Below are 23,339 nucleotides of genomic sequence, written 5' to 3'. Positions count from 1 at the left end.
GTTGTTTTAGGACACACACAGCAAAGTGTGCCACTTGGTAACAGTAACAGCAAGGAAAAAGTTACATCAACCCAGCAACTCTCAGGAAGCCCTCCTTCCCAAATCCTCTCCGCAGGCTTGTGAGAGAAGTATTGTTTCTCAGAGAAAGGAATTTTTAGAGGGACCCCAGCCAGCAGATGATGAGGGAGAGATCCTCACAGCTCTCTATGGTCCTTGTACCCAGGGCTGCCTGGAAGGGTGGATGTCCCGGCTCAGGCTAACTCATACAGCTAACTAGGCTCCTTCTACTTACCAAATTGTTTTATCCCCGACCTTCCTAAATTCCAGAGACCCCGGAATTCTCCCTCATTACCTTGGGAGATAATTTGGCTCCTTTACTATTCTGAACACATTTTATCCCTTCTTTTCCTATTTCATAACTTTAAATGCACAGCTATTCAAGGAGGATCATTTTCTCTGATGCCAAGTTCTTCCTCAATAGTTCCCTGGAGCTCACCTATCTCCTGACTTGATTCTGGGCTATGTGGTAGAAGATTCTGTTTCTGTAACTGCCTCTTCTCCCTTTCTCCCTCCCACCACCCCAAACTTCACACCCAGGCATGGTTTCAGTTCTGACCTGTAGTCAAAGCAGCGACCCTCAGAGAAACCAGGGCTGAGATGGTCTAAACTGCCTGCCAAGTTTGCTCTGATTGGGTTTCCCTGGGTGCTGAACAGGCAGTTTTGCCTTTGGCTGAGGTTCAGGTAATAAGCACTCGAAAACACTCACTGAGAGGAAAATCGAGCTGAGGTCTGTGTGGGTGCATCATGTCTGGGCAGCCCTCCTGTGGTACTCCCTATTCCCCTTCCCACAGAGTTCCTGAATCCTCCCTCGGAATTTCCTGAGGGACAGCAAGGATAAGGACACCTCTTGTTCTAATGAAGTGATTCTGGATTCCTGATGGGCCCCTAAATAGCTCCAGGATGGGGCTGGTTGCCAGAAAGACCAGACCTTGACTGGAAGCTGGTGATTTTCAGTTCGCTTCCCCAAAGCAGGGTGCTGGAATTTCAATTAACGACCAGTTGTGCCTGTTGAATTAAACCTCTGCAGAAGCCCCTGGATGCTGGGATTTGGAGAGTTTCTGAGTTATTTAGCCAATGCATCCACATCTCAGAGGGGTCCACCCAAACCCTACTGTACCTCTCCTCCTGGTTTTTCATTTATGCCCTTCATCATAAATCAGTAAGTTTAAGCAGACTATCTTCCTGAGCTTAGTTAGTCATTCTACCAAACCATCACACGTGACGTGTGGGCGTGGGGTCGCTATGGCTTACACAGCTCATTGGCCAGAAGCCAGGTAGCTGGGTACCTGCTACCAGTATCTCTGAAGGCAGTGTTGAAGGACAGGCCCTTTAACTCCAGGTAAACTGTCAGAATTGAGTTGAATTGTTGGCACTGAGTTAGTGTCAGGGAGTCGGAGAAGTGGCATTATAAAAAGCCCATGCATCTGGTGGCAGGAGGAAAGAGCATGTCAGCCCATCAACTGTCACAAAGGCCAAACGGGGAGAAGACAGTAAATGGCACAGGGCCCTGCTCTTTTTCCACCAGCACATTAAAAATGCAGCACAGAAAATGGGACCTGGTTTACACTTGCTAAGTCTCATGGCTTCCTAGCATCCATTTAGTGCTGAACTTCCATTTCTGATCTCACTTGACTTGGACAAAAATGTCTTAAAGATAAGAGAAATCTTAAGTAAACCAATGCCATGTTGACTCCCAAGCCACACAGGCATCCTGCCTGCCTGTAGGATGAGGCTCTGAAACAAAGGTGACAGACAGCCTTATGCTATCAAAATAAGCCTTGGAAACCCTCCGCAAAGCCCTACACTGGAGAAGACTAGCATGTCTGTCCCTGGATTCCACATGTTCTCCAGGGGTGGAATACAGCTCCTCAGTGGAGTGCCTGGTTAGCTATTTGGCTCCAGCTAAGGGTACAAAAGAGCACACATCATTAACACAGGACCATCCTGTGAACTGTAAGAACCATGCACAAAAGCCACCAGGGTTATATAAAGCAGACTGCTCTGTCATCTCGTGTTCACTGAGGTCACTGGGTGAACTCAGCTGACATAGAACCTTCACCCAGATCTCTCTTCCCAGCACTCCTGTCGCCATTGGCTGCTTAGTTAAAAGTTGAGCTTCCCAAGTGCATGGAACTTCATTTTGCTCATCAGTAGATCCCTAAGTGTCTAGTTCCATGCCTGGTATATAAGCTCTTGTCAACTGGATTAGAGAATCTATTCCTCTCCAGGCCAAGCTGTGCCCACAAATTCTTCAAAGACCTACCACCTAGCTGCCAGGCCCTGGGGAACTGTGTTGCCCTGGCTGGAGAAAGTCACACTAAACTCTTCACAAAGAGATCTTTCACCATTTAGGAGGCCATGAAGGCCCCAAGCAGGAGTTCCTGGTATTGTCAGATCCGGCATAATGGTACATGCTGGTAATCCTAGCACTTGGGAAGTAGACAGGAGGGTCAGGAATTCAAGGCCAGACTCAGCTACATATGCAGTTTGAGTCCAGCCTAGGCTATATGAGACCCTGTTTCAGAAAAACAAAAGCAAAACAGAAGCCTCCTGATGTTATCTACTCTAATAGGCTGCAGGGGCACTCTAACTAGTTAGATGGCATCTTCGTAGTTTCAGAAAGATCTATGTTCCACAATGGCAGAAGGATTTTTCTTTAAAGCACCCCTGCCCGGTCCCCACCCTACCCCACCCCCTTGCCCAGCCACTGGAAACAGAAATAATTCTTCAAATGCCATGACCTAAAGGGTCCCTGAGCTGAGCAAGGGTATGGGTGCCTTTACAGCCCACCACTTTATGTCTCAGGCCCTCTTCTAAGTCAGCCTGGTGGCTCTCTATCTTTCCTTCTCCTTAGGCTTCACCATGGGCTTTTTATAGCATCAGTACCAGTGCTGAATGGAGACACAGCTCACCTACAGGGCCTCTCTAGACCTTCCACCAGCCTCATTAGGAATGGGCATGCGGTTTTCACCACCAGTTCTGACAGGCTGGATATAAAGAAGTGTCCCACAGCAGAGCTGATGGGGCAGTGGCCTACAGGATCCGAGAAAGACGAAATTTACAGGCACTGGACACCCTTCAGCAGAGTTCAGCAAGTGCTAAGAGTGAGACAGAGTAGCCTGTGCCCTGAGGCATCATGGTTCTCTTTTCATAAAGACTGGAGAAAATCTTGAGATGATAACAACCCGAAGAGGGGCTGACAGCCCTGCCGTTCAATGCTCAGAGCTCCCCACCCAGGTAGAAATCGCTCACTTGCAGAGCATCATCTCCCAACCACACAGGGACTGTGTGTCTGCAAGAAGAATAAACTTATGCACATTACTTATTCTAAAGTTCCCAATCTTCCTAATACTACAACCCTATAATGCAGTCTTTCATGTTGCAGTGACCTCCAACCATAAAATCACTTCGTGGCTAATTCATAACTGTAACTTTGCTACTGCTATGACTAGATTAAAGGCATAAAGATAAGACCTCAAACCATAAAACTTCTGGAGGAAACGAGAAACATTTCTCCTCACAGGATGCTTAGATAATTTGTCTATGACACCAAGTACAGGTAACAAAGCAAGAGTGAATAGTTTGGATTATGACAGAATATGCAGTTTCTGCACTGAAAGGGAAATGATCAGGAAAAGAAGACACCAACTGTGTGATGGAGAAAATATTCACAAATCAAATCTCTTAGGAATCTTTGCTACCTTCACAGGGAACTCCTATAACTCAATGGCAAAAGTGAATAAGTAATAACACATTTTTAAACATAAGCAAAAGATTTATACAGACATTTTCCCAATGAAATCACACAAATGGCCATTGGGTACATGAAAGCTGTTGAACTTCTCCATTAGAGGCAAATCAAAACCACAGTAAGATGGTATCTCGTGCTGGCTACACTGTCCACTATCCCAAAACAAGAGAATAAAAGGATTAGACACAGGGAGATACAGGGGGAAAGAATAAAAGTTGGTGTAGCCATTATAGGAAACAGTGTGAAAAAATAGTATGAAAGTTCTCTATAAAATTAAAAAGAAAGATACTTTATGGCCCATCAATCCTACTCTAATTACAAAATAAATAAATAATAAATATTCTCAAAGGAGCTGAAAACTGGCTCCTGAGGAAAAGCTGTTCATCGCGGTATTATTCATCATGTGTTCAGCATGGTGGATGAGTGGATGATGAGAAGTGTATGTACACACAATGGAATATTAGTCAACCATAAAAAGAAGAAAATCCTCCTATTTGTAACATGATGAATGAAGCCGGGATGTTATACTGAACGAAATGAGCCAGACACAGACATCAAAATCCTACATAATCCCACTTATCTGAGGAGCCTAAGAGTCAAATTCATAGAAGGAAAGAGTAGGGCCAGGTGGGAGTGAGTAGAGACATGGGAACTATTCAGAAAAGGCATAAAATTAAAGTATTGCAAGATGACTAAGGCAGGCCTAGAGATCTATCCTTGGAGTTACAATACTAAATTATATATTTGAATTAACTTTTGCTACCAGAATAGATCTCATATTAAATATTCTTATAGAAAATGATAAAAGCAGTAATTAAGAGAGCAGGAGACATTAGATACATTCAAGGAATTAATTGTGGCAGTGGCCTCAGGGTCATAATCTTATTTCAAAGTCTAGTTGTATATATACAATATTTTTGAACATCAAGACCTTAATGAGAGTTTTTTTACATTTTATTTATTTATTATTAAGAAATTTTCTATTCATTTTACACACCAACCACAGATCCCCTTTCCCCCCTCCTCCCACCACCCAACCTTCCCTCCCCCACAACCCACACCCCATTCCCACCTCCTCCAAGGCAAAGCTTCCCATGGGGAGTCAGCAGAGCCTGATACAATCAACTGGGGCAGATCCAAGCCCCTCCCCCTGGACCAAGGCCGTGTAAGGTGTCCCGCAGATTTTCTTAAATATTTAATGAGGCTTTACAGAATGCACTGATTATTATAAATAGTTACTTATAATAAGTATTTCCTTCATTACATGGTATCCTTGAAGGTGGAAACAGCACCATCCCTACTTTCTAATGGAGGAAACAGCCTTGGCAAGATGACTTGACCTGACCAATGGGATGGCTGCTTTTCAAAACTCACTAGAGCTGGAGATCTGACACCAAGCCCTGCTGTCTTCCTCCTGAGCCTTGCTCCCGAGGGCACATTTTATTCAATAGTTCCTCTGTTTGTATCAGAGAAAGGATGGGGGGGTGGAAATTGAAATTTGGAGGAACAAGCAGAGCAAATCTGGGTTTACCTGACCTCTTAGTGGGGACCTAGAACGGCAATCAGTATCCTTAAGCCAACCAGTAAGTATTGTTTTCCATTTGGCTGGGCCAAATGCATGGAGCAAATAGGGCATGAACGCATACTTGTTGATTATCTTGTTAAGGCAAAGATGGCAGGTTGAGTAATCCTGCCTGTCTTGGACCTTCTCAGCACACAGTTGGTGGTCCAGCTCTTCCTTGTCCCCAGGGAGCTCCCATGACACCAGTGGGAGGGACGTATCTTTGTGTTGGAAGACACTAAGGAAGGGAAAGAGGACAGAAGTAATGGAGCAGTGTTGCCAGTGTGGAAGCCGCCTAATGAGGGGTGGAGAGAGGAGACAGTGACTCTCCTCCCTCTCGGGAGACACTGCCCTCCCTTTCTCTCCCTGACAGTGAAGGGCGTCACCCGGGCTTGGTGGCACTGGCTAGCTCTGTTGCCTTGCCAGCCCGAATGACCCCCTCCACTGTCAGGGAGAGACATGGAACAAGCCTCAGAGGCTGATTTTATTAAAGGCTCAACTGAGGCTATCTAACAGATAACCAAAAAAAGACTACTTTTTTAATCTTCACTTTGCATCTCCTTTTGCCTTCAACTTCGGGTCTGCTTCCTGCTTAGCTCTACACACAGGCATGCAATTATTTAAGGAATGTCTATCTGCAAATGGTCACAACCGGGGTGATGAGCTCTAAATAAACCCGAGTCTCTGACTCCTCTTCAAGCCTGAAGCACAAGCCAGCTTTGTGGGGACATGTGGGCACTGTCTGCCGCCAGCTTTTATGATACCTGTTCCAGATGCCCCCAGAGTGGTACCTCAAAATTCACGGTGGTTGGTTGCACTGTAACCGTCCGGGAACAGTGAGTCTTACAGGGAGAGCAGCCCATGGTGAGACTCAGAAGCAATTGCCACACAGGAGGAGTCACCGACTCTGGGAACTGACTCTACCCTGGATGACTTCCCTGGAGCCTTCCAGCCCCAAACCGAGATGATAACCACCCAGACTACAGTGAGCTAACTGCATTTGTGTGTATTCTTGCCCCTGTTTAATCCTGAAATTATACAGTCCAACCCCCACAGCCCCCTTTTCTTTCCAACAAGGCAGATACAAGAGCCCTGGTGCCCACTCTGCTATCGCCAAGATTTCTGCAACATTAAGGGGCTAGTTTACAGTGGAATCGATTCTGTCTCTTTAAAAAATTCCTCGTTCTTAGAAATCTAACTTGAAGAAATTACTGAAGCATTTCCTCGCTCCTCACCTTACCCCACTGGAAGGCCAACTTCGACTTTTCTTTGTATTGTAACCCTATCCCACAGAGAACTTTCTGAAATGGGCCCCCTCCACTACAAAAGCTTCACAGCTTCCTGAGGTTTGGGTTGTTACTCCATGTTCCACACACTCAAAAGATACTTCATACAATGAAAACACTTGGTGTCCTCCCGGGAAAAATCTACAGGTCTTAACTGCTCCACTGAGCAGGCATTTTTCGACCCCAGAATCCTGGTTTTAGAAACTGATTTTGAGCAATCGCATACAAGACTAGTGGGTATCAGAAAGCCAGCGAATGTTGGCGGCACCATGATTGATGTATACACCCCAAAAGCCTAGTTTTTATTGTTTGTTTGGGGGATTTGCCAAAATCAATGTTTACAGCACTTCTAACTTCAACTCTGCCAAAATGCGTCCTTGAACAATCAGCAGTGATTCCTGGCTTGGCTCCCTTTCTGGGGGCACTCGTATTCTCTTGCAGACTTCCGAGTCCGTCAGTAGAGTCCTTCAAATCTTAAAAATGAAATAACTATAAAGCACAGACATGGACGTAGAGAACCGTGGAGCCTTGTACCGTAAACCTTCCGCAGTGCCTTGTTCTGGGACGTTTCGGTGGGAGGGAATTGCTGGGACCGCTCTCCTGAGAGACTAGAAACTTATGCCCTAACTCCGTCCCCAAAAAGGGAAGCCACACACAGAGCGCCCACACTGCCATCCTCCGGCCTCCAGAGTGCTGGCATGGAAGTCCAGGACTGAGTTCTAGCAGGACTCCAAAGGACACCTAACCAGCCCTCTCCCTCCCTGCTGACACTGACTGGTCCTGTCCACCTCTGTGCAGCTGGGGCCCCGGTGGGAACCAGCAGATTCCAGGACCCTAATGAGCCGCAGTGACTGCAACCTAGACTTGGTTTCCCGAGGCTCGGGTCAGGGGAACTCCTCTGCAATGTACCTCCCTCTCTCTGGAGAGCGTGGCAGCAAGGGCACCCCTTCCCAGGACTGCGTGAAAAACGTCCCAAATCCTAGCAGCTCAAAGCCTGCGCTGCAACCCGCGGACAGCACCAGGGTGCCTCCAGGGCCGGCACCAGCCCGCCCCAGAGAAAGTTTAGGAGCGTATATTCCCAGCACTCTGTTTTGTGGCGCCAACGCATAGGACCATCCCGGGGCGCTGACTGGCCCCCAGTGGGGGACGCTTCTGCAAACGAGACCTAGTCACTGCGCACGCAGCCGGGCCGAGCGCAGTGGGGATGCAGGCTTACGTCTGGGGCAGGCGGGGCTCCGACGCAATCCTTCCATCTGCCGGGAGCCTGGAACGTGGACCCGGAGAGGAAGCCACCGGTCCCCGAGGGGCCAGGTCCGACGGCTCCACCTGTAGCCTCCCCCGGAACCTGCACGCAGCCAAGCCCACTCGGTGCGAGGAGGGCGGCGGTAGGAGGGACTCTGCAGGAGAGGTAGCATGGCCCGGGACAGGAGCAGTGGGCTCTCCGCACTGAGCTGACCCGAATGCTAAAGAAAACCCTGTCCATGACTGCCAGCTTCCCCGACGCCAAGCCACCGGCGTGGAGGACCGTCCGCCTAGGGACCGGCTGCAGGGCACTGAGCATGCCACTGAGGAGTCCGGAAGGAGGTGGCACCCGAGGAAGGCAGGAAGGGACGAGGAGAAAAGGTTTGACTCTGAAGTCACCAGGACTCAGGCCACACAACCTGTGTGCGGGAGGAGCGCGGGGTGTGGATCTTACCCTCTTTGGGGAGTTAGCTCGGCGACTGCGCTCCTCCGGAGCAAGGGCAGGGGGCCGTTTCGTAAACATATCTTTTTCCTCCGTCCACTCTTATCTCGGTCGCTTTTCTCTGCTCTATGGGAGAGGCACTACGGATGTCTCTCTCCTCACTCAGAGAGAAGTTGTACTCAGGGGACGGGAGCCCCATATTTTGTCTGCTGGGCAGACCCCACCCGCAGACCACTCCCTCGCTTCACTCTCTGGGTCCTACCCATAACCCTTAATGACAGTTCCTCCATACCCACCCCTGTCTTCAAAAGTTATTCTTCTAAGGCAGATGGGAAGTCAAGAGTCTACTGCCCCCATCCTTCACACCAGGAAAACAAAAAACCTTAAACCACAGGACAGGAGCAGCAAAGGCCAGACTTGGTTACAAAATGACAGTGTAAAGGGCCACTCTCCTCCTAGAGAACTCTTTCCATCACATCCTAGGACACCAAGCAAAACCAGCCAGGCAAGTACCAAAATGACTGCCATATAGGCACTGGCAATTCAACGCCAAGTTTGTTGTTTGAAATGATGTAAGGTTTTGAAGGCAGGCATTATTTGCATTAGGAAAATTGCAAATCTGTCTTCTGCAACAAGTTAAGTGAGGAAACTGCTTTTGGAAGACTGAATCGCTGCTCAGGCTTCATGGACCGGGAGCGCTCCAGCCTGGGACTGCCTGCCAAGATCATCCCACAGGCTAAAGTCAGGAGCCAGCAAAGCACACCTGTCCTTCACAGGGAGCCACATTTCTAAGGTAGTGAGGAAGGCACTGGAGACATTCCACCGCAGAGGTGTTACTGCCACTTGAAGACCCAGACGATTGTTAAATGTTTAGCAAAAAGAAAAAAAAAAAACAACAGAATGAAATAAAGGGGCCAAAGACTTTATTAAGTTTTCTTAGACATGATAATTTAGTCCAATTAGTCAATCAAAATCTTTAAAATTTCAAAAATTCTATACTGTTTTTTTATATATATAGTTATATTGAAGTAGTCCATCTCAGTGGACCCTGTGACCTGTCCCTTCAGCGTCATTGTGTGGACAAAGGCACATTTGTGCAACTGGCAGTGAGCAGTAATGGGTATTTTCCTTCCAAAAAGACATGCAATCCGAGAAATACCATATACGTGATGTGTAGTTTAAGAGGTGGACACTGACCAACATCAGTGAGTAATACACTATCTAAACGTTTCCTAATTCACAACCCCACGTGTTCTAACGCAGCAGCTCTGCACTGAGCATTTCACACGCACCCTCTCTAACCCAGATGAGAAGCAGCTGTCTTGACATTCCCCAGAGGCTGTGGTATTTTGTAACTGCGTCCTTACCAAGATACTGCCTCATCATATATCACCACCCACAGGACAACCCTCTGGGAGGCACATCTGCTAGCTGCACCTTGAGGGTCAGAGTTCCCGGGTCGGTGAATGGAGCACTGATTCAGACAACCCATTCAGACACCCGTCGCCTGGGAGTCTCTTTCTTTTCCACGTTCTGCCCCCTGGTGGAGGCGTTATGGGAACTATGAAATTGAAGTAGCTAAACAGTCAGCATGGTCTCTCCCTTGATTTTCTGCGCTGTGTTCCTAAAGCTGACTGTACTGATAAGGTAAACACGCCCCAAACTCCCTTCTAACAGCTCCAGTTATGAGCATCAGAACCAGTAGTGGAGGTATTTTTGCTGCTTGGGGGGAGGGGAGGTAATAAAATATGAGAGTGAACACCTATGTTTATATTTAGTAATTAACTTTCATACTGTGAGAAATCAAATGTCTTATATTCAAGTTAATTATGAAGAGTGCTCATTGTTATTTTGAATGACTTATTGGAATTATTCTTTTTTAAAAAAGTCACATATGTACTTCAACTTACATTATTTAGAGCTGTGATTACTGGCTTGCTAAGCAAGTGTTCTACCACTGAACCAAATCCCTGGCCCCTCAATTGTTTTAAAAAAAAGTGGCAATATCTGTCTAATGTCTTAAATAATCCTAATTTTCCAAAAATTAACATTTCTGATACCATTCTGAAAGTCTGTCTAGCATTTCAAGCATATATCAAACTAGTTGCATAGTTTAAAAGAAAACCACAAAGATTAAGAGACTTATGGGATTACTGACAAAACAAATGTGTCAGGAAAAACTGGCTGTGCCCTCATCTCACTGAGTCTTACGAACAAATAGAACCCTCAGAGTTAAGGATCTCACAGCAAAAAGGATGTATAAAGCTCTGGTGAGCCATTTTGAGGTATGCTTTGAGAATAGACAAGAGTTACACACTGTCAATCTCAAGATGCTAAAATAAATGATTTTGATAGCTGTTTTTAAAAGAGACTTATAGGATATTAACTTAAAGGTGGTGAGGGAGAGAATTTGGGTAGAGAAAACTAAAATTAAGGGCCATTTGAGAGAAACCTAATGTTGAAGGTGATCTAAATGAAATCTCCAAGTAATGGGGGAGACAGAGTCCCAACTGGCCATCTCGTCACCAAATAGAGCGTCCAGTACTAGGAATGAGTTACTGGGAATGGATATGGGTTGTTGGCCAAAAGGGTCCCATGGGAATGCCCAAACAACCCAGGCTGTTGCCAAGACTATAGGTTGCTCTCCACAAACTAACAGCAAGGCCCCACTGCTGAAGACAATACCCACACACAGCTCACTGACATGTGACATGAAGTCATATTTGTGCCTACACAGAGCCTTGACTCCTAGTTCGAGAGTCTTTGGTACAGGAAGGTACTGAACATGCTACCAAAAGAGAAACATAGGGCTGGAGATATGGTTCAGAGATTCAGAGCACTGACTGTTCTTCTAGAGGTCCTGAGTTCAATTCCCAGCACAGAGTCTACACAGGTCTGCACCAGCTGGGGTCCTCCATCCCTGACCCGGAAGAAATCTCCAACTGATAACCTATTGCAGATGAAAATTTAGTTTTTCCAGGGGAGTCTCCCTGGGGAAATTGACTACTGCATGCCCAGCAGTAGATGGCCAACAAAAAACAAAGTTACTAACACTGTAAATTCATTGTCTTACGTCACATCAGGACTTCCCCCTCCCACTTTTTACTCGACAGGTTACGTACACATATGGCTCACAGTTTAGTATTTTTGTGTGATTCCAAAGTGTGAATGAGCAGGTCTCTGTTTCTTGTGCCTTTTCTTAAGTTCTTTTCCTCGTTTGCTTCATCCTATTCCAACATGTTTTTATCTTATTTCATTATTGTCCCCTAGAAGCCTTATGGTTTTGTTTTGTTTTTGTTTTTGTTTTTTTTTTTTTCTGATTGATAGAACGTCACTTATTTAACATTAGGAAACACTTAAGTCACTGTGTTTTATGGGACTGTGTGACCAGCTCCATGAGCAGCAGACAGCAGGTGAAGCCTGTGTGGTTTTATAATGAGACAGAAAGGAGGTAAATCCAGGTTGAAGAGGAGGGACTGAAAGTAGCAAAGGAGAACCATAATCAGAATATGTTATGTGAGAAAATAACAATCTGTCCTCAATAAAGAGGGGGTGGGGGGCTCTGTTGTTACTCTGAGGTGTGAATCCATTTACTAGAGAAGCCTTAAAGGTAGGAGACTGAGCCACTCAGCGACATTTCTGTTTTTTTAAGTACTCTATGTCAAGAGGCAGAAGCAGGTGGATCTCTTGAGTTCAAAGCCAGCCTCGTCTACAGAGTGAGTTCCAGGACATCCAGGGCTGTTACACAGAGAAACCCTGTCTCAAAAACCAAAAAACAGAAAGAAAAAAGTCACAAAACTCAAGAATTAAAAACTTTACAAAAAGCAAACATATTCAGTGTTGTGCCTCAATAACGTTCCTCTGCCGATAGCAACAAGGGCTCCTGCTTGAGATTAAGTTTCATGTGCCGGAGCTGTTTCAACTGAGAAAAAAACATCTCAAAAATTCCAATACACACTCCACAAACTTTAATAAACACAAAGCTTACCATTTTTACACTGTGAAAAGTAGAGTAAGATGAAGAATTTCACTCTGCAATTCCTGGTGACTATTGGTGACTTTCCTTCCTCCTTTGCTGTCACACACTTCCATCAAAGGACAGCAGCATTCTACCTCAGAGAATTGAGACAGAAGGTAACTTCACCTTGACCTGAGGTATTCACCTCCTCCTTGCATTTCCTTCTCTGACAGCATCGTCAGGCCCGTCACTGGAGTCCCACGTAGCTGAATCACTATCCCCACTCACTGGAGCCCCACATAACTGAATCACTATCCCCACTCACTGGAGCCCCACGTAACTGAATCACTATCCCCAGTCACTGGAGTCCCACGTAGCTGAATCACAATTCCTGGAGCTTGAAGCCTGGACCACTTCCTGATGGTGTCCCCCATTCCCCGAGCCCCACTCCAAATCACCCCTAGCAGTCTCCAGTCCTCACAGCAGCCAGCAATTGCAAAACCCAAGTCTCTTCCTTGCTTAAACTGTTCAATGCTGTCCACTCCAAGTGGAAGAAAACCCAAACCCTTAGCATGGTCTTTCCCCACCAGAACCCGTCCAGAGTACTGCCTCCTCTCAATTTACATTTAACTTCATTTCTCATTTCTCAGCCCTTCTTTCCGATCTTCAGATGTGCCAAATGCGTCAAGTCCCAAATTTAGTGACTTTGCATTTACTGCTTTCTCGTCTCACAGACTTTGCCCTCAGTCTCCAGACAGGCCACGGTTCAAACCCCCTCTCTAAGGGGCTACCTCACCTGAATGAACTAGGGCCTTCCACCCTGCTATCATTTCCTATACTATTTCTCATCTTGTTTTGTTTGGTGTAGAGATTATTTTTGTTTTATGGATGTGCTTCACAGGTGCCTGTGCTGTGGAAGCTGGAAGAGGACATCAGATTCCCATGCACCGGAGAATGAATCTGTTGTGAGCCCTGTGTGGTTGCGAAGAAACCAAACCCAAGTCCTCTGGAAGAACAGACAGTGCTCTTAACTTTGACCATCTCTCCAGGCCCACTTATCACATGAAATCACACTCATTTCTATGAGTCTCTTTGCTTGCTATTTTATGCAGACTATATAATCTTCCTTTGGAGTGATGCTTAAAATATACACTATCACTCCTAATACTACCAATATTACTGTGTTCTTTTTCTTCAATATTGCTAAAGATTTAGCCATCAATACTAATTGTCTAACCTAAAACTAGGTTAATAGCAAAACTACTTTAAATGACTTACAAATTTATGTAATTTGGCTTACTGATTATTTCTCTATCAGTTTGATTTCATAAAATTGATTATTCCCAACTACAATATATCAAGAACGGCAGTAAAGAGAAATGGAATCAGGTACATAAAGCTCACAAGCCCTGTGCTCAGCACATAATGCTTAGAAATATTAGTTTTCCTTTATTATCATCATAAAAAGATATATACAAGTTTTACAAAACATGCCAACTTCAGTTTCTTGCACAAAATCAGCCTCCTATAAGGAACCTAATCTGGCATTTGTTTATATTTTCTGAGGAATACAGTATAAAATTTGCTTCAATGACCAATAAAATTCCTCTCTGATAAACTAATCTGGAATCTAATTATAAAGCCTCGTTGTTAGAGTTTAAGATTCTTTAAAAAAGTACAAAGTTACATGATCAGGAAAAGAACCCAGTCAATACCCAGAGAAATAGCCCCACTGCTGCACATATGGCTCAGTTTTATCTGATTCACAAAACAGGAAGGACTGAACATGGAAAAAATCAGAAGCAAAGACTAAGGAAGTACATAGAACGGCACCAGCTAAGCTGGGACTTGACAGAATCTCACTGCCCCTGGCAACTGTTCGTATTCAGATACAGCTAACTACAGCCAACGTGTACCATGTTCTACAGCGCACGTCTTCTACTATCTTAAACTGCACAGCTCCCTAACTCCAGTCTGAGGTCTATCAAAAGATGGAGGACTCGCTAATCCAGACCCTGGGTGATGTACCACACAAGCCCCGCCACCACGACTGCAAACACCGGGAGGAGGTAGGCCTTGCGCTTGTGCCACAGAGACAGCTCCACTGCCACCTCGTCTCTCTTCTTGCTCTTCTTCCTGCGACCCTTCAGTCTGTTCTCAAAAGCTTCCAGTTCAGCCTAAAGCAAAACAGTTTCACTTGGATTAAAGTCAAAGAATACATGGATTTGCAACTTTCTACTGAGATGAAAATTAAACAATTTGAGTAATGTGTTGGTAGTAAAAGTATAATAAATATGTTAATTTGATTTAAACAACAACAAAACCCTTCTCATCTACCTGACTGTATTCAACAAATGTCAGTTTAGTTCGTAAACACAACGGAGTACCAATAAAGTGATTCCTCAGACTGCAAGCCTGTCTTTGATAGTAAGCATGCAATTGATTGAATCAAAAGGATTCTAAAATGCAGACATTAGCTTTTTTAATCTAACACCATTTTATACCTCAAGAGCACATTCCTGAAAACGCAGAGACGCTCCATACATAATTTTACCCTTTTTATGATGTAGGAAATAAGATTAGTGACTGACAACACAAATCCAAATGAGTGAGGAAAAAAGCTGCCTCAACTAGATTCTGTTCTGTTCTTTATCTAATACTTTTCCCTCTCTTTTTAAAGATACAGTTAAAATTCTTTAAGGGGAAAACATGCTCCATGTTTTAATGCAAATGATTATTTTGGGAAGAACTGGAAATGACTGTAACAGAAGATAGCCCGGGGTGTCAGTCCTTGTCAAATGCCGGCTTTTCTCGTCCTGAGAAGCACCCACTAAGGTCCTACACAACAATATAATGCACCATAGCACACAGTAACTGCCTAGACAACGATGACCAGTAAGTAGATATGTTCTCTCCACACACAGTTTAATTGGAGAAAATGTAAATCTTCATTAACAAACCCACTACTGTAGTCATAAGCTATACTTAAAGACCATCTATCAGTGGGCTTCATTTAATATAAAATGGCATTTTTCAGCAAGCCAAATCAGAATTATTTCACGTGGAGTTTGCTATAAGAACGAACTCGATGCTGGGGGCACTGCGTCGGCCTGGGGACCCTGGCTATGGGCTGGACAAGGACGGGACCGCGTGCCCGTCACTGAGGTACCTGCTGTCGTCGCTTCTCATCTTCCAGAGCGGCGCTGGCTTCTGCTTCTTTAATCTAGTCACATTTAAAGGGAAAATCAGCAACTGGATAGCTGCACATCTCTGCCATCTTCCCACCCAGGCTCTACTAACCCAAAGCAACTTTGGTAGCCTTACATTGGAAAGCCTATTAAGAAATGTAAATATTATACTGGGAAGTTTTACCAAGATTCATCTAATGGATTCAGGGTAGTGAATATAATTTGTTATAATTTACATAAACATTTCCTCTTACTAGCTATATGAGATTAGAACATAATTCAAGCCATTAAGACTCTGTAACTAAAACTTTGGTTTTATTTTGTTTTGTTTTGTTTTTTTGCCAGAGCTGAGGACCGAACCCAGGGCCTTGCGTTTGCTAGGCAAGCCCTCTACCACTGAGCTAAATCCCCAACCCCAACACTTTTAACTTTTCCTCTTAAGTTACCATATTAAGAATCTAAAATCAATTATTAATGCCACATTTTCCTAGAGTAGACACTGATCATTTCTTTCAAATGCCTGTCTGGAAGACAAGACTTTGAATCAACAAAACCAATTATTTGTGGACTGGTTGGTTTGGCAGGCAGAACCCACACTGAAGACATCTCAAACTACAAACCATCCCCAAATCTTACATTTGTATTATTTTAGCCAAATTTTCAGGAGGCTAGTGGTATCATTAAAACAAATGGCCACGGGCCAGAGCAAATGCACTAACTGGTATAAAAAACAAAAAAATTCAGAAACAGAGCAAGCAATTAAACTACCTCAGGGTCAAAGCAAGCCTCTACCAGGAAGGAGCCCTTGTAACACAAACACAAGTGGTTTTAGTAAGAAAGAGAGAAGAGCAGAGGCCATCAGCACAGCAGTAATCAATCTAGCCGCATCACCTCAGATGCTTTCTGCTTCACTTCCTTGCATGTTGCATCACATTCCACTGAAACCTGATTTTCACGTATTTTATTGCACGGCAACTCCTACAAATAGAAATTGAAAATTTTAGTCAATTTTTCTTTCAAATCACAACTGTATGCCAGCAAAGTTTACCCAACAGCTGAAGGTTATAAATACGTTACATTCTCTAAACACTATGTATCTTGGTTCAAATGGTCACTCCTTTATTGTCTCTCTTTTTTCTGATGGGGGGTATGTGCACAAGAATGTAGTACTCAGAGGCCAGGAGAGGGCACAGAAATCCCTGGAGCTGGAGTTACAGGATGTTGTGTGGGATCTGACACAGGGTACTGTCCAAGAACAATATACTCTCTTAGCCACTGAGCCAAAATGAAGGGACCCACTACTTTATTTAATTAAATAAAAACAATAAAATTAATCAACTTAATAATTTAACATATGCCTCTATCAATTCAGTTGAATTTTATTTTTATCCTTTATATTTTTATTGCTTCTTGTTATCCTTCCAAAGATTTCAGGAAATGTTCTAGAATGTTCTAGAGCAGTAACATCCAACAGAGCTATCTGGAATAAGAAATGCTCCACCTGTCTGCTGTCTGGGGAGCATTATCAACCACCTATGAAGACTGAACTACACTGAGCAGAGCAATGGCAAGCCAAGACCTCCACCCGCCATGCTCCATGCTACCTCACTGAAACACACACACATTTAGTGCTGCTGGCCCACAAAGTCTGGAGCTCCTGAAGAGTTACATGACGGTCTTTGAGTCCCAGTGAAAATTCTTCACTATCCATGTACTAATGGCCAAGAAACTACACTTGGACAAGGCATGGGATCTCGGAAAACTGAAGAGACATCCAATTAAAAATAGTTTAGCAAATATTTTTGTGTAAATGTGGTCAAACTAAATATAAATTTAAATAGTGAATTTACCTACTATAGAAAAGCACAGTGAAAATTTATAAAAATAAAGCGAATGGAAGAGCCACATAAAATTTATAAAAATAAAGCAAATGGAAGAGCCACATTAAAAACTTCAACAAATATCTGCGGCATGGAGTAATAAAGAATTAATGCAAAGAGAAAACAATTTGCTCAGGAAATGACCACAGTACACAATATAACATGATACAACTATAACTGCAGCATGGTACATCAAGTCAAATTTTAAAAAAATTCAATTCAAATTTTAAAAGTCTTTAAGGAGTCCCAGCCTGCATATCTGAAGTCAACTGAGAACTGAGTAAAACAAAAAAAATCTCTCGTTTTTTTGTTGTCCTGAAACTCACTCAGTAGACCAGGCTGGCCTCAAACTTGCTGAGATCCACCTGCCTCTGCCTCTGCCTCCTGAGTGCTGGATTAAAGGTGTGCACCTCCACCACCAGCAGCTTTAACTCTTGAAGAATGATTTTTCTGGTCACTAAGCTTTCACCTGTTTAGTCTTCCAGTTATTGTTTTTAATCTTATAATTTCTTTCCAGGTTTCAGTACTATTTTATGACACTGTGACTATAAAGTCTTTTCAAGGAATTATTTTCAAATGAAAATACTGATAGCAAATAAAAGCCTTCATAGAAAAAGTACAACAAGCCTAATTCCAGACCATTTCCTAATCCAGGAACTCAATCTATCACTCACCAGCACCTTGTTCAGACTTCAGTTTGGAACACAACAGTGCCATGCCAAAGGGCACTGAGGTTAAGCCAACAGAAAAACCATCTTTCTTCTGTTAAGTTACAAAAATTCGACATTGCACATATTTAAAATGAGCATTTACAGAAATAAAACCTTAAAATTAAAGCCAAAAAACTACCCTCACACAAAGCCAGGCAAACAGGAATTCTATCACTTAAAATACTTACCCGCTTTATTCTTTTACAAGGGCATCTGAGTTTTACCTTCTGGTTACAATTAAAGGGGCAGTCACCAGGATGACACATCTCTTTGCATCGATGGCCACAAGGAAGCTAAAATTAAAAGAAGCAATCAGTCATTTTATTTTGGTTATACTCTTCCTTCCCTTGCTCCCTAATGGTTGTTTTAAGAGAACACCACACATAGTGTCAATTAATCCTGGAGAATGAATGAACTGATCCTTCAACTTCTGTTCTCTTTTAGACAGATTATTAATTATTATATTTACACACTATTTTTATTAGTATTCCCAAGCTCCACTTCAAGTGTAAATGTCACACTGTCACCCTACAAGTGACTAAGCCAAAAAGTACAAGTGATGTGTGTTGTCTTGAAGCATGTTTTTCCCTTCTCAGAGTCCTGGAAATGGCAAACCCTGGGGCAATAATGGAAGCCATGTGTGACAGAGGCCAGGTGCCTGGCTAACGTGCATCACTGGGAACACATGGAGCACAGGAACACCACCTCTTCCTTATACTGCTGCTCCATGAGAAAGCAAGATGCCATTGTCACAACTGCTGAGCCGTTCACTCTAAAGCATTTGTCCTTGACCCTACATTGACACCTATTATTTAGATAGTCAAGACAACTCAGTGCCACAATGTTTAATTATCTTGAATTATTTACTATCTTTCTATCCTGAATGTCTTCCCATGAAGACTGTTTCTCCTCTATTCAAATCTTGTACTTCATTTTGAAATCAATGATTCTAAAGGGAAAAGGGAATAAAGGCATACAGAACCAATGAAGGAATGAATCATGACTCCAGTGTGGTCCTTTGCTCATGCCTGCTCTATCCCACCAGTGCACTGGAGGTCGATAAAGGGTGGAAAGCACTGGCCCCACGTCATGTCTTCCTGATACTAAAAGTCCCAGACTTTCCAGAACTCAACTGAGAGCATGCTGGGTCTTCTGACCCCAAATGATACACGCCTTCCTCAAACCCTTCATCTGCCCTAGCCATCTTGTATAACAGTCTACAGTGCTCGTGCCTCCCAAGGAAGAAAATTTTAATATTCTCAATCTCCACATCAAGAGTTGATATCATAGCCATGGCTACATTGGCTGATCCAGCTTCCTGCCTTATGTCTGTGGCTGCCTATGTCAAGTAAGTCCCTAGTCCCAAGATGAAGCAGTCAGGCAGAGGAGGCGAATAGATGTGTCACTGTGGAGACCAATTCCTTCAGGTGACACAGAACCTAGCTAGACGGCATTCCCTTCAGACTGTGTACACCAATGCCCAATGTCCTCCCTAAGATGTTCTCTATAGCTATCTATTATCTGTCTGTCTGTCTGTCTGTCTGTCTAAACTATCTTTTCCCGTAAGCTACTCCAGCTTACAACTGGAAGCGAAACTTGTTCACTAGTACACTGTGCAGGCTGTCCACCACACACCCAAAGGCAAAGGTGAGGCCACAATCCTGAAGAGACACTCACTCACTCACTACTGATCAGGAGCAAATTCTTAAGATACAAAAAAAAAAGTAATTGCTAATACCAAGTATGGGCAAGCATGGGAAACAATAGACTGTCACATAACAAAAGCTGGAAAACCTGATAATTTTCCATAATTGAAAACTTCACTGGCAATAAATTATATACAGTATAATTGTTCTGGAAATAAATTCAATGATTTATTAGGGCTGAAATTAAACATTCCCTGTGGGCAAGGAATTACACCACCGCCCCCCCCACCCCCGACAGGGTTTCTCTGTATAGCTCTGTAGCCCAGGCTGACCTTGAACTCACAGAGATCCGCCTGACTCTGCCTCTCGAGTGCTGTGATTAAAGGTGCACCACCACCGCCTGGCCGAACTGCATCACTTGTATGTGCCTACAGGAACCCTCGCATACACAAAGAGCAAGTGCTTATAGCAGTGTTGTCTTAGTTAGGGTTTCTACTGTTTCAACAACCACCATGACCAAAAAGTGAGCTGGGGAGGAAAGGGTTTACTCAGCTTATGCTTCCACATCACAGTTCATCATCAAAGGAAGTCAGGACAGGAACTCAAGCAGGACAGGAACCTGGAGGCAGGAGTTGATCGGAGGCCGTCAAGGGGTGCAGCTTACTGGCTTGCTCCCCAAGGCCTGTTCAGCCTGCTTTCTTCTAAAACCCCAGGACCACCAGCCCAAGGATGGCACAACCTATAATGGGCAGGGCCCTCCCTCATCAATCACTAAGAAAATGCCTTACAGCCAGATCTTAAATGGAGCATCTTCTCAATCGAGGTTCCCTCCTTTCAGATAACTCTAGTTGTGTGTCAAGTTGACATAAGACTAGCCAGCACAAGTGTTTTTTATTAAGAACCCGAACTGGAAATAATCCAAATATTTATTCACAATGAGTACTCATATGACAGAAGAGATGGACAAACGTAACAAACAAATCACAAAAGTATATGCTTTTAAATACTAGGCAATTTTTCCATAGAGACACACACACACACACACACACACACACACACACACACACACACACACACCTGCAGCAAGACCTAAATAAAAGGCAAGTGATAAGGGACAGTGACATGGCTCAGGTCAAACTGCTCAGACTTGCTGACCAGGCCTGACAATCTCAGTTCCATCTCCAGACCCTACCTACAGGTTGAGGAGACAGAATCAGAACTAGACAAACAAGTAGCTTCGTGTCCTCGCTCATAATACTCCATGCTCGTCACCTTCCATGTCCCTTCTTACTTAGTGTCCCTTGTTCTCTTCTTCTATTATACGAGACCTATGTGGTACTTCACTTTTAAAATCAAACACATACATGTGTACACATGCACCTTCTTGGTTTTGTTTTTAATAATCTACTATCTAACTGCCTGTGGCTCACAGTTTTAATCATATTTTAAATCCTATTTTAGACAGTAAGCCCTGAGTCAGTACATGCTGCCAGTACAATTTAAAAGCTAGCTTTTAAAAAAATAAAAATAAGGGGTTCGGAATTTAGCTCAGTGGTAGAGCGCTTGCCTTCCAAGCGCAAGGCCCTGGGTTCGATCCTCAGCTCTGAAAATAAAATAAAATAAAAAATAAAGTCACTTCTAGTCCTAAACCCCTGTGGTGATTTGAATGGTCCCCAAAGGGAATGGCACTATTGAGAGGTGTGGCCTTTTTGAACTGGGTGTAGTCTTCTTGGAAGAAGTATGTCACTGTGGAGGCAGGCTATAAAGGTCTCATATATGCTCAAGTTATCACCCAGCATCTCAGACCACTTCCTGTTGCCTGCAAGATAGAGGACTCTCAAACTACTTCTCCAGCACACACTTGCCTACACACCACCATGTCCCACCACAATGATAACGGATGGAACCTCTGAACTGTAAGAGTGCCACAATTAAATGTTCCCTTTAAGAGTTGTGGTGGTTCCAGCAATAAAGACTCCACGACAGCCCAAGTCAACAGAGACGTGCATCCCCCCTCAGCATTTTCAGACAGCACATTTACAGTGGCCCGGACGGGACCTGAACTGAGGAGCCAACAAGGAGAAAGAAACCCGGAGGAGCCATGTCCAAGCAACCCAACTACAAACTACAGCTTACCTCTTTGGGGCACTGGTTTTTGCAACAACTGAGGAGGTTCTTTTCATTTATATCAGCTGTGGTTATTTTTCTAAAAATAGGAAAAATTTTGATGACATTCAAACCAAAGTCTATTTCTTTGTATTTTTCTAAGCATTCAAGCATACTCATAAAAGTATCTTAATTCACTTTTTTCACAGAACATTTAAATTATGTCTATAACAACTATCCTCAACTCAAGGTACCATGAGGGCTGAGGAGATGCCTCAGCAGGGAAAGGCACTTGCTATACAAGCCTGACAACCCAGTTCAATCTGTAGAACCCACTTAAAGGAAGAGAAGAGAAATGACTCCTTAAATGTCCTCTGGCCTCCACATATGTGCCATGGTGTGCAGAAGTGTGTGTGTGTACATGAACACACATACACAAATAATAAATTCTAAAAGAGAAAGTAAACACTCAAGAACAGAAAAATTATATATTTCTGAAAATTATATGCAACTACTTTTAAAAACTATTATAAAAATAAACATGAAAAACATCAAGAAAGTAATTTCCAAGCAAAATAAGCAGTTCCAAAATTAACCATGAGTTGTTATTGTTCTAAAAAGTTGGAAAATGCTGAAAAACAGATGGAAACTTGTCCAAGGGAGTTAGAAACTAGTTTGAAGACATACCCACAAACCTCTGATTTTCACAAGTCTAAAGTAAAAATGGCAGCTACAAATGGTAAATTATTTGAGATCTATCAAGAAGACAATGGCAATTTTTTCCCTCTATATTATGTACATGTTTTAGATATGGAAAATAAGACAAAGCAGATACTACTGTGATAAATGCAATAATAAGATTTTTTTTTAATAACAAAGGGATCTACCTTTTGAAAATATAAATCAAAGAGCATACCTAAGTGGCTATCAACAAGGCAAATTTCTATTCAAACAATTTCTAGGCTTACACCATCATTTAAATGCTCTATCACAGGAGTACTGTAAACTTCTGAAAGCAGCGATACAACTTTTTCCTAGCCAAATCTACAAAATCCCCAAACAGAATGAAGCAGAATTCGGCTGGCTGACATCAGAGCCATTGCAGGTGAGTTTGCAGCTCCTCCTTCAGAGCCCAGCCTCCAGTCTCAGCAACACAAGATGGTTTCTAAATATTACACAGGGTTCCCCCAGAGGCAACGTTTAACAATCTTAGTAAAACAAGAGGATTCTTCCATCTACTTACTGACATTCCACATAGAGGAATGTGATCTTGCAGTGACATTTGAATTTAAGCATCTGAGCACAAGGAGGGCATTTGTCAGGATGACAGGGCAAAACGCATGGGTGAGGACAGCCCAGAGGCCGTGGCTTAGAGCACTCTTCTTCACACTGAATGCATTCTTGGCCAGCCTGAAAACAACAAGGAAGTAAATCACTAACACCTAACATTCCCACATTATTAAGTTCACCCACAGTAGACACCCCACTAGAACAAAGCTCTTCTGAAAA

The 23,339-nt window shown here is 43.5% G+C and overlaps 2 protein-coding genes across 4 annotated transcripts in view; both read right to left on the bottom strand.

The window, feature by feature from the left end:
• Corin (corin, serine peptidase) overlaps nucleotides 1-8,516 on the bottom strand; it is a 240,972-nt gene extending 232,456 nt beyond the window's left edge. Inside the window, exon 1 of one of the 2 annotated variants that reach the window (XM_036201349.1) lies at nucleotides 8,355-8,516. In XM_036201349.1, the coding sequence (XP_036057242.1) occupies nucleotides 8,355-8,423 (69 nt within the window). In that variant the 5' untranslated portion in view covers nucleotides 8,424-8,516. Of the gene's footprint in view, nucleotides 1-7,874; nucleotides 8,193-8,354 lie in introns of those variants that run through there. The other variant, XM_036201347.1, reaches the window with a different exon arrangement.
• Nucleotides 8,517-13,680: 5,164 nt separating this feature from the next.
• Nfxl1 (nuclear transcription factor, X-box binding like 1) overlaps nucleotides 13,681-23,339 on the bottom strand; it is a 41,793-nt gene continuing 32,134 nt past the window's right edge. For both annotated transcript variants that reach the window (XM_036201107.1, XM_036201106.1), the window contains exons 18-23: nucleotides 23,074-23,240; nucleotides 21,861-21,930; nucleotides 18,267-18,371; nucleotides 16,380-16,466; nucleotides 15,470-15,523; nucleotides 13,681-14,477 (exon numbers count right to left, since the gene is read on the bottom strand). In XM_036201107.1, coding sequence (XP_036057000.1) covers nucleotides 14,304-14,477; nucleotides 15,470-15,523; nucleotides 16,380-16,466; nucleotides 18,267-18,371; nucleotides 21,861-21,930; nucleotides 23,074-23,240 — 657 coding nt within the window. In that variant the 3' untranslated portion in view covers nucleotides 13,681-14,303. The remainder of the gene's footprint in view (nucleotides 14,478-15,469; nucleotides 15,524-16,379; nucleotides 16,467-18,266; nucleotides 18,372-21,860; nucleotides 21,931-23,073; nucleotides 23,241-23,339) is intronic.

The sequence above is a fragment of the Onychomys torridus genome, chromosome 10 (assembly GCF_903995425.1).
Source record: "Onychomys torridus chromosome 10, mOncTor1.1, whole genome shotgun sequence".
NCBI lineage: Eukaryota > Metazoa > Chordata > Mammalia > Rodentia > Cricetidae > Onychomys > Onychomys torridus.
This window is presented reverse-complemented; position numbering and strand designations above follow the sequence as displayed.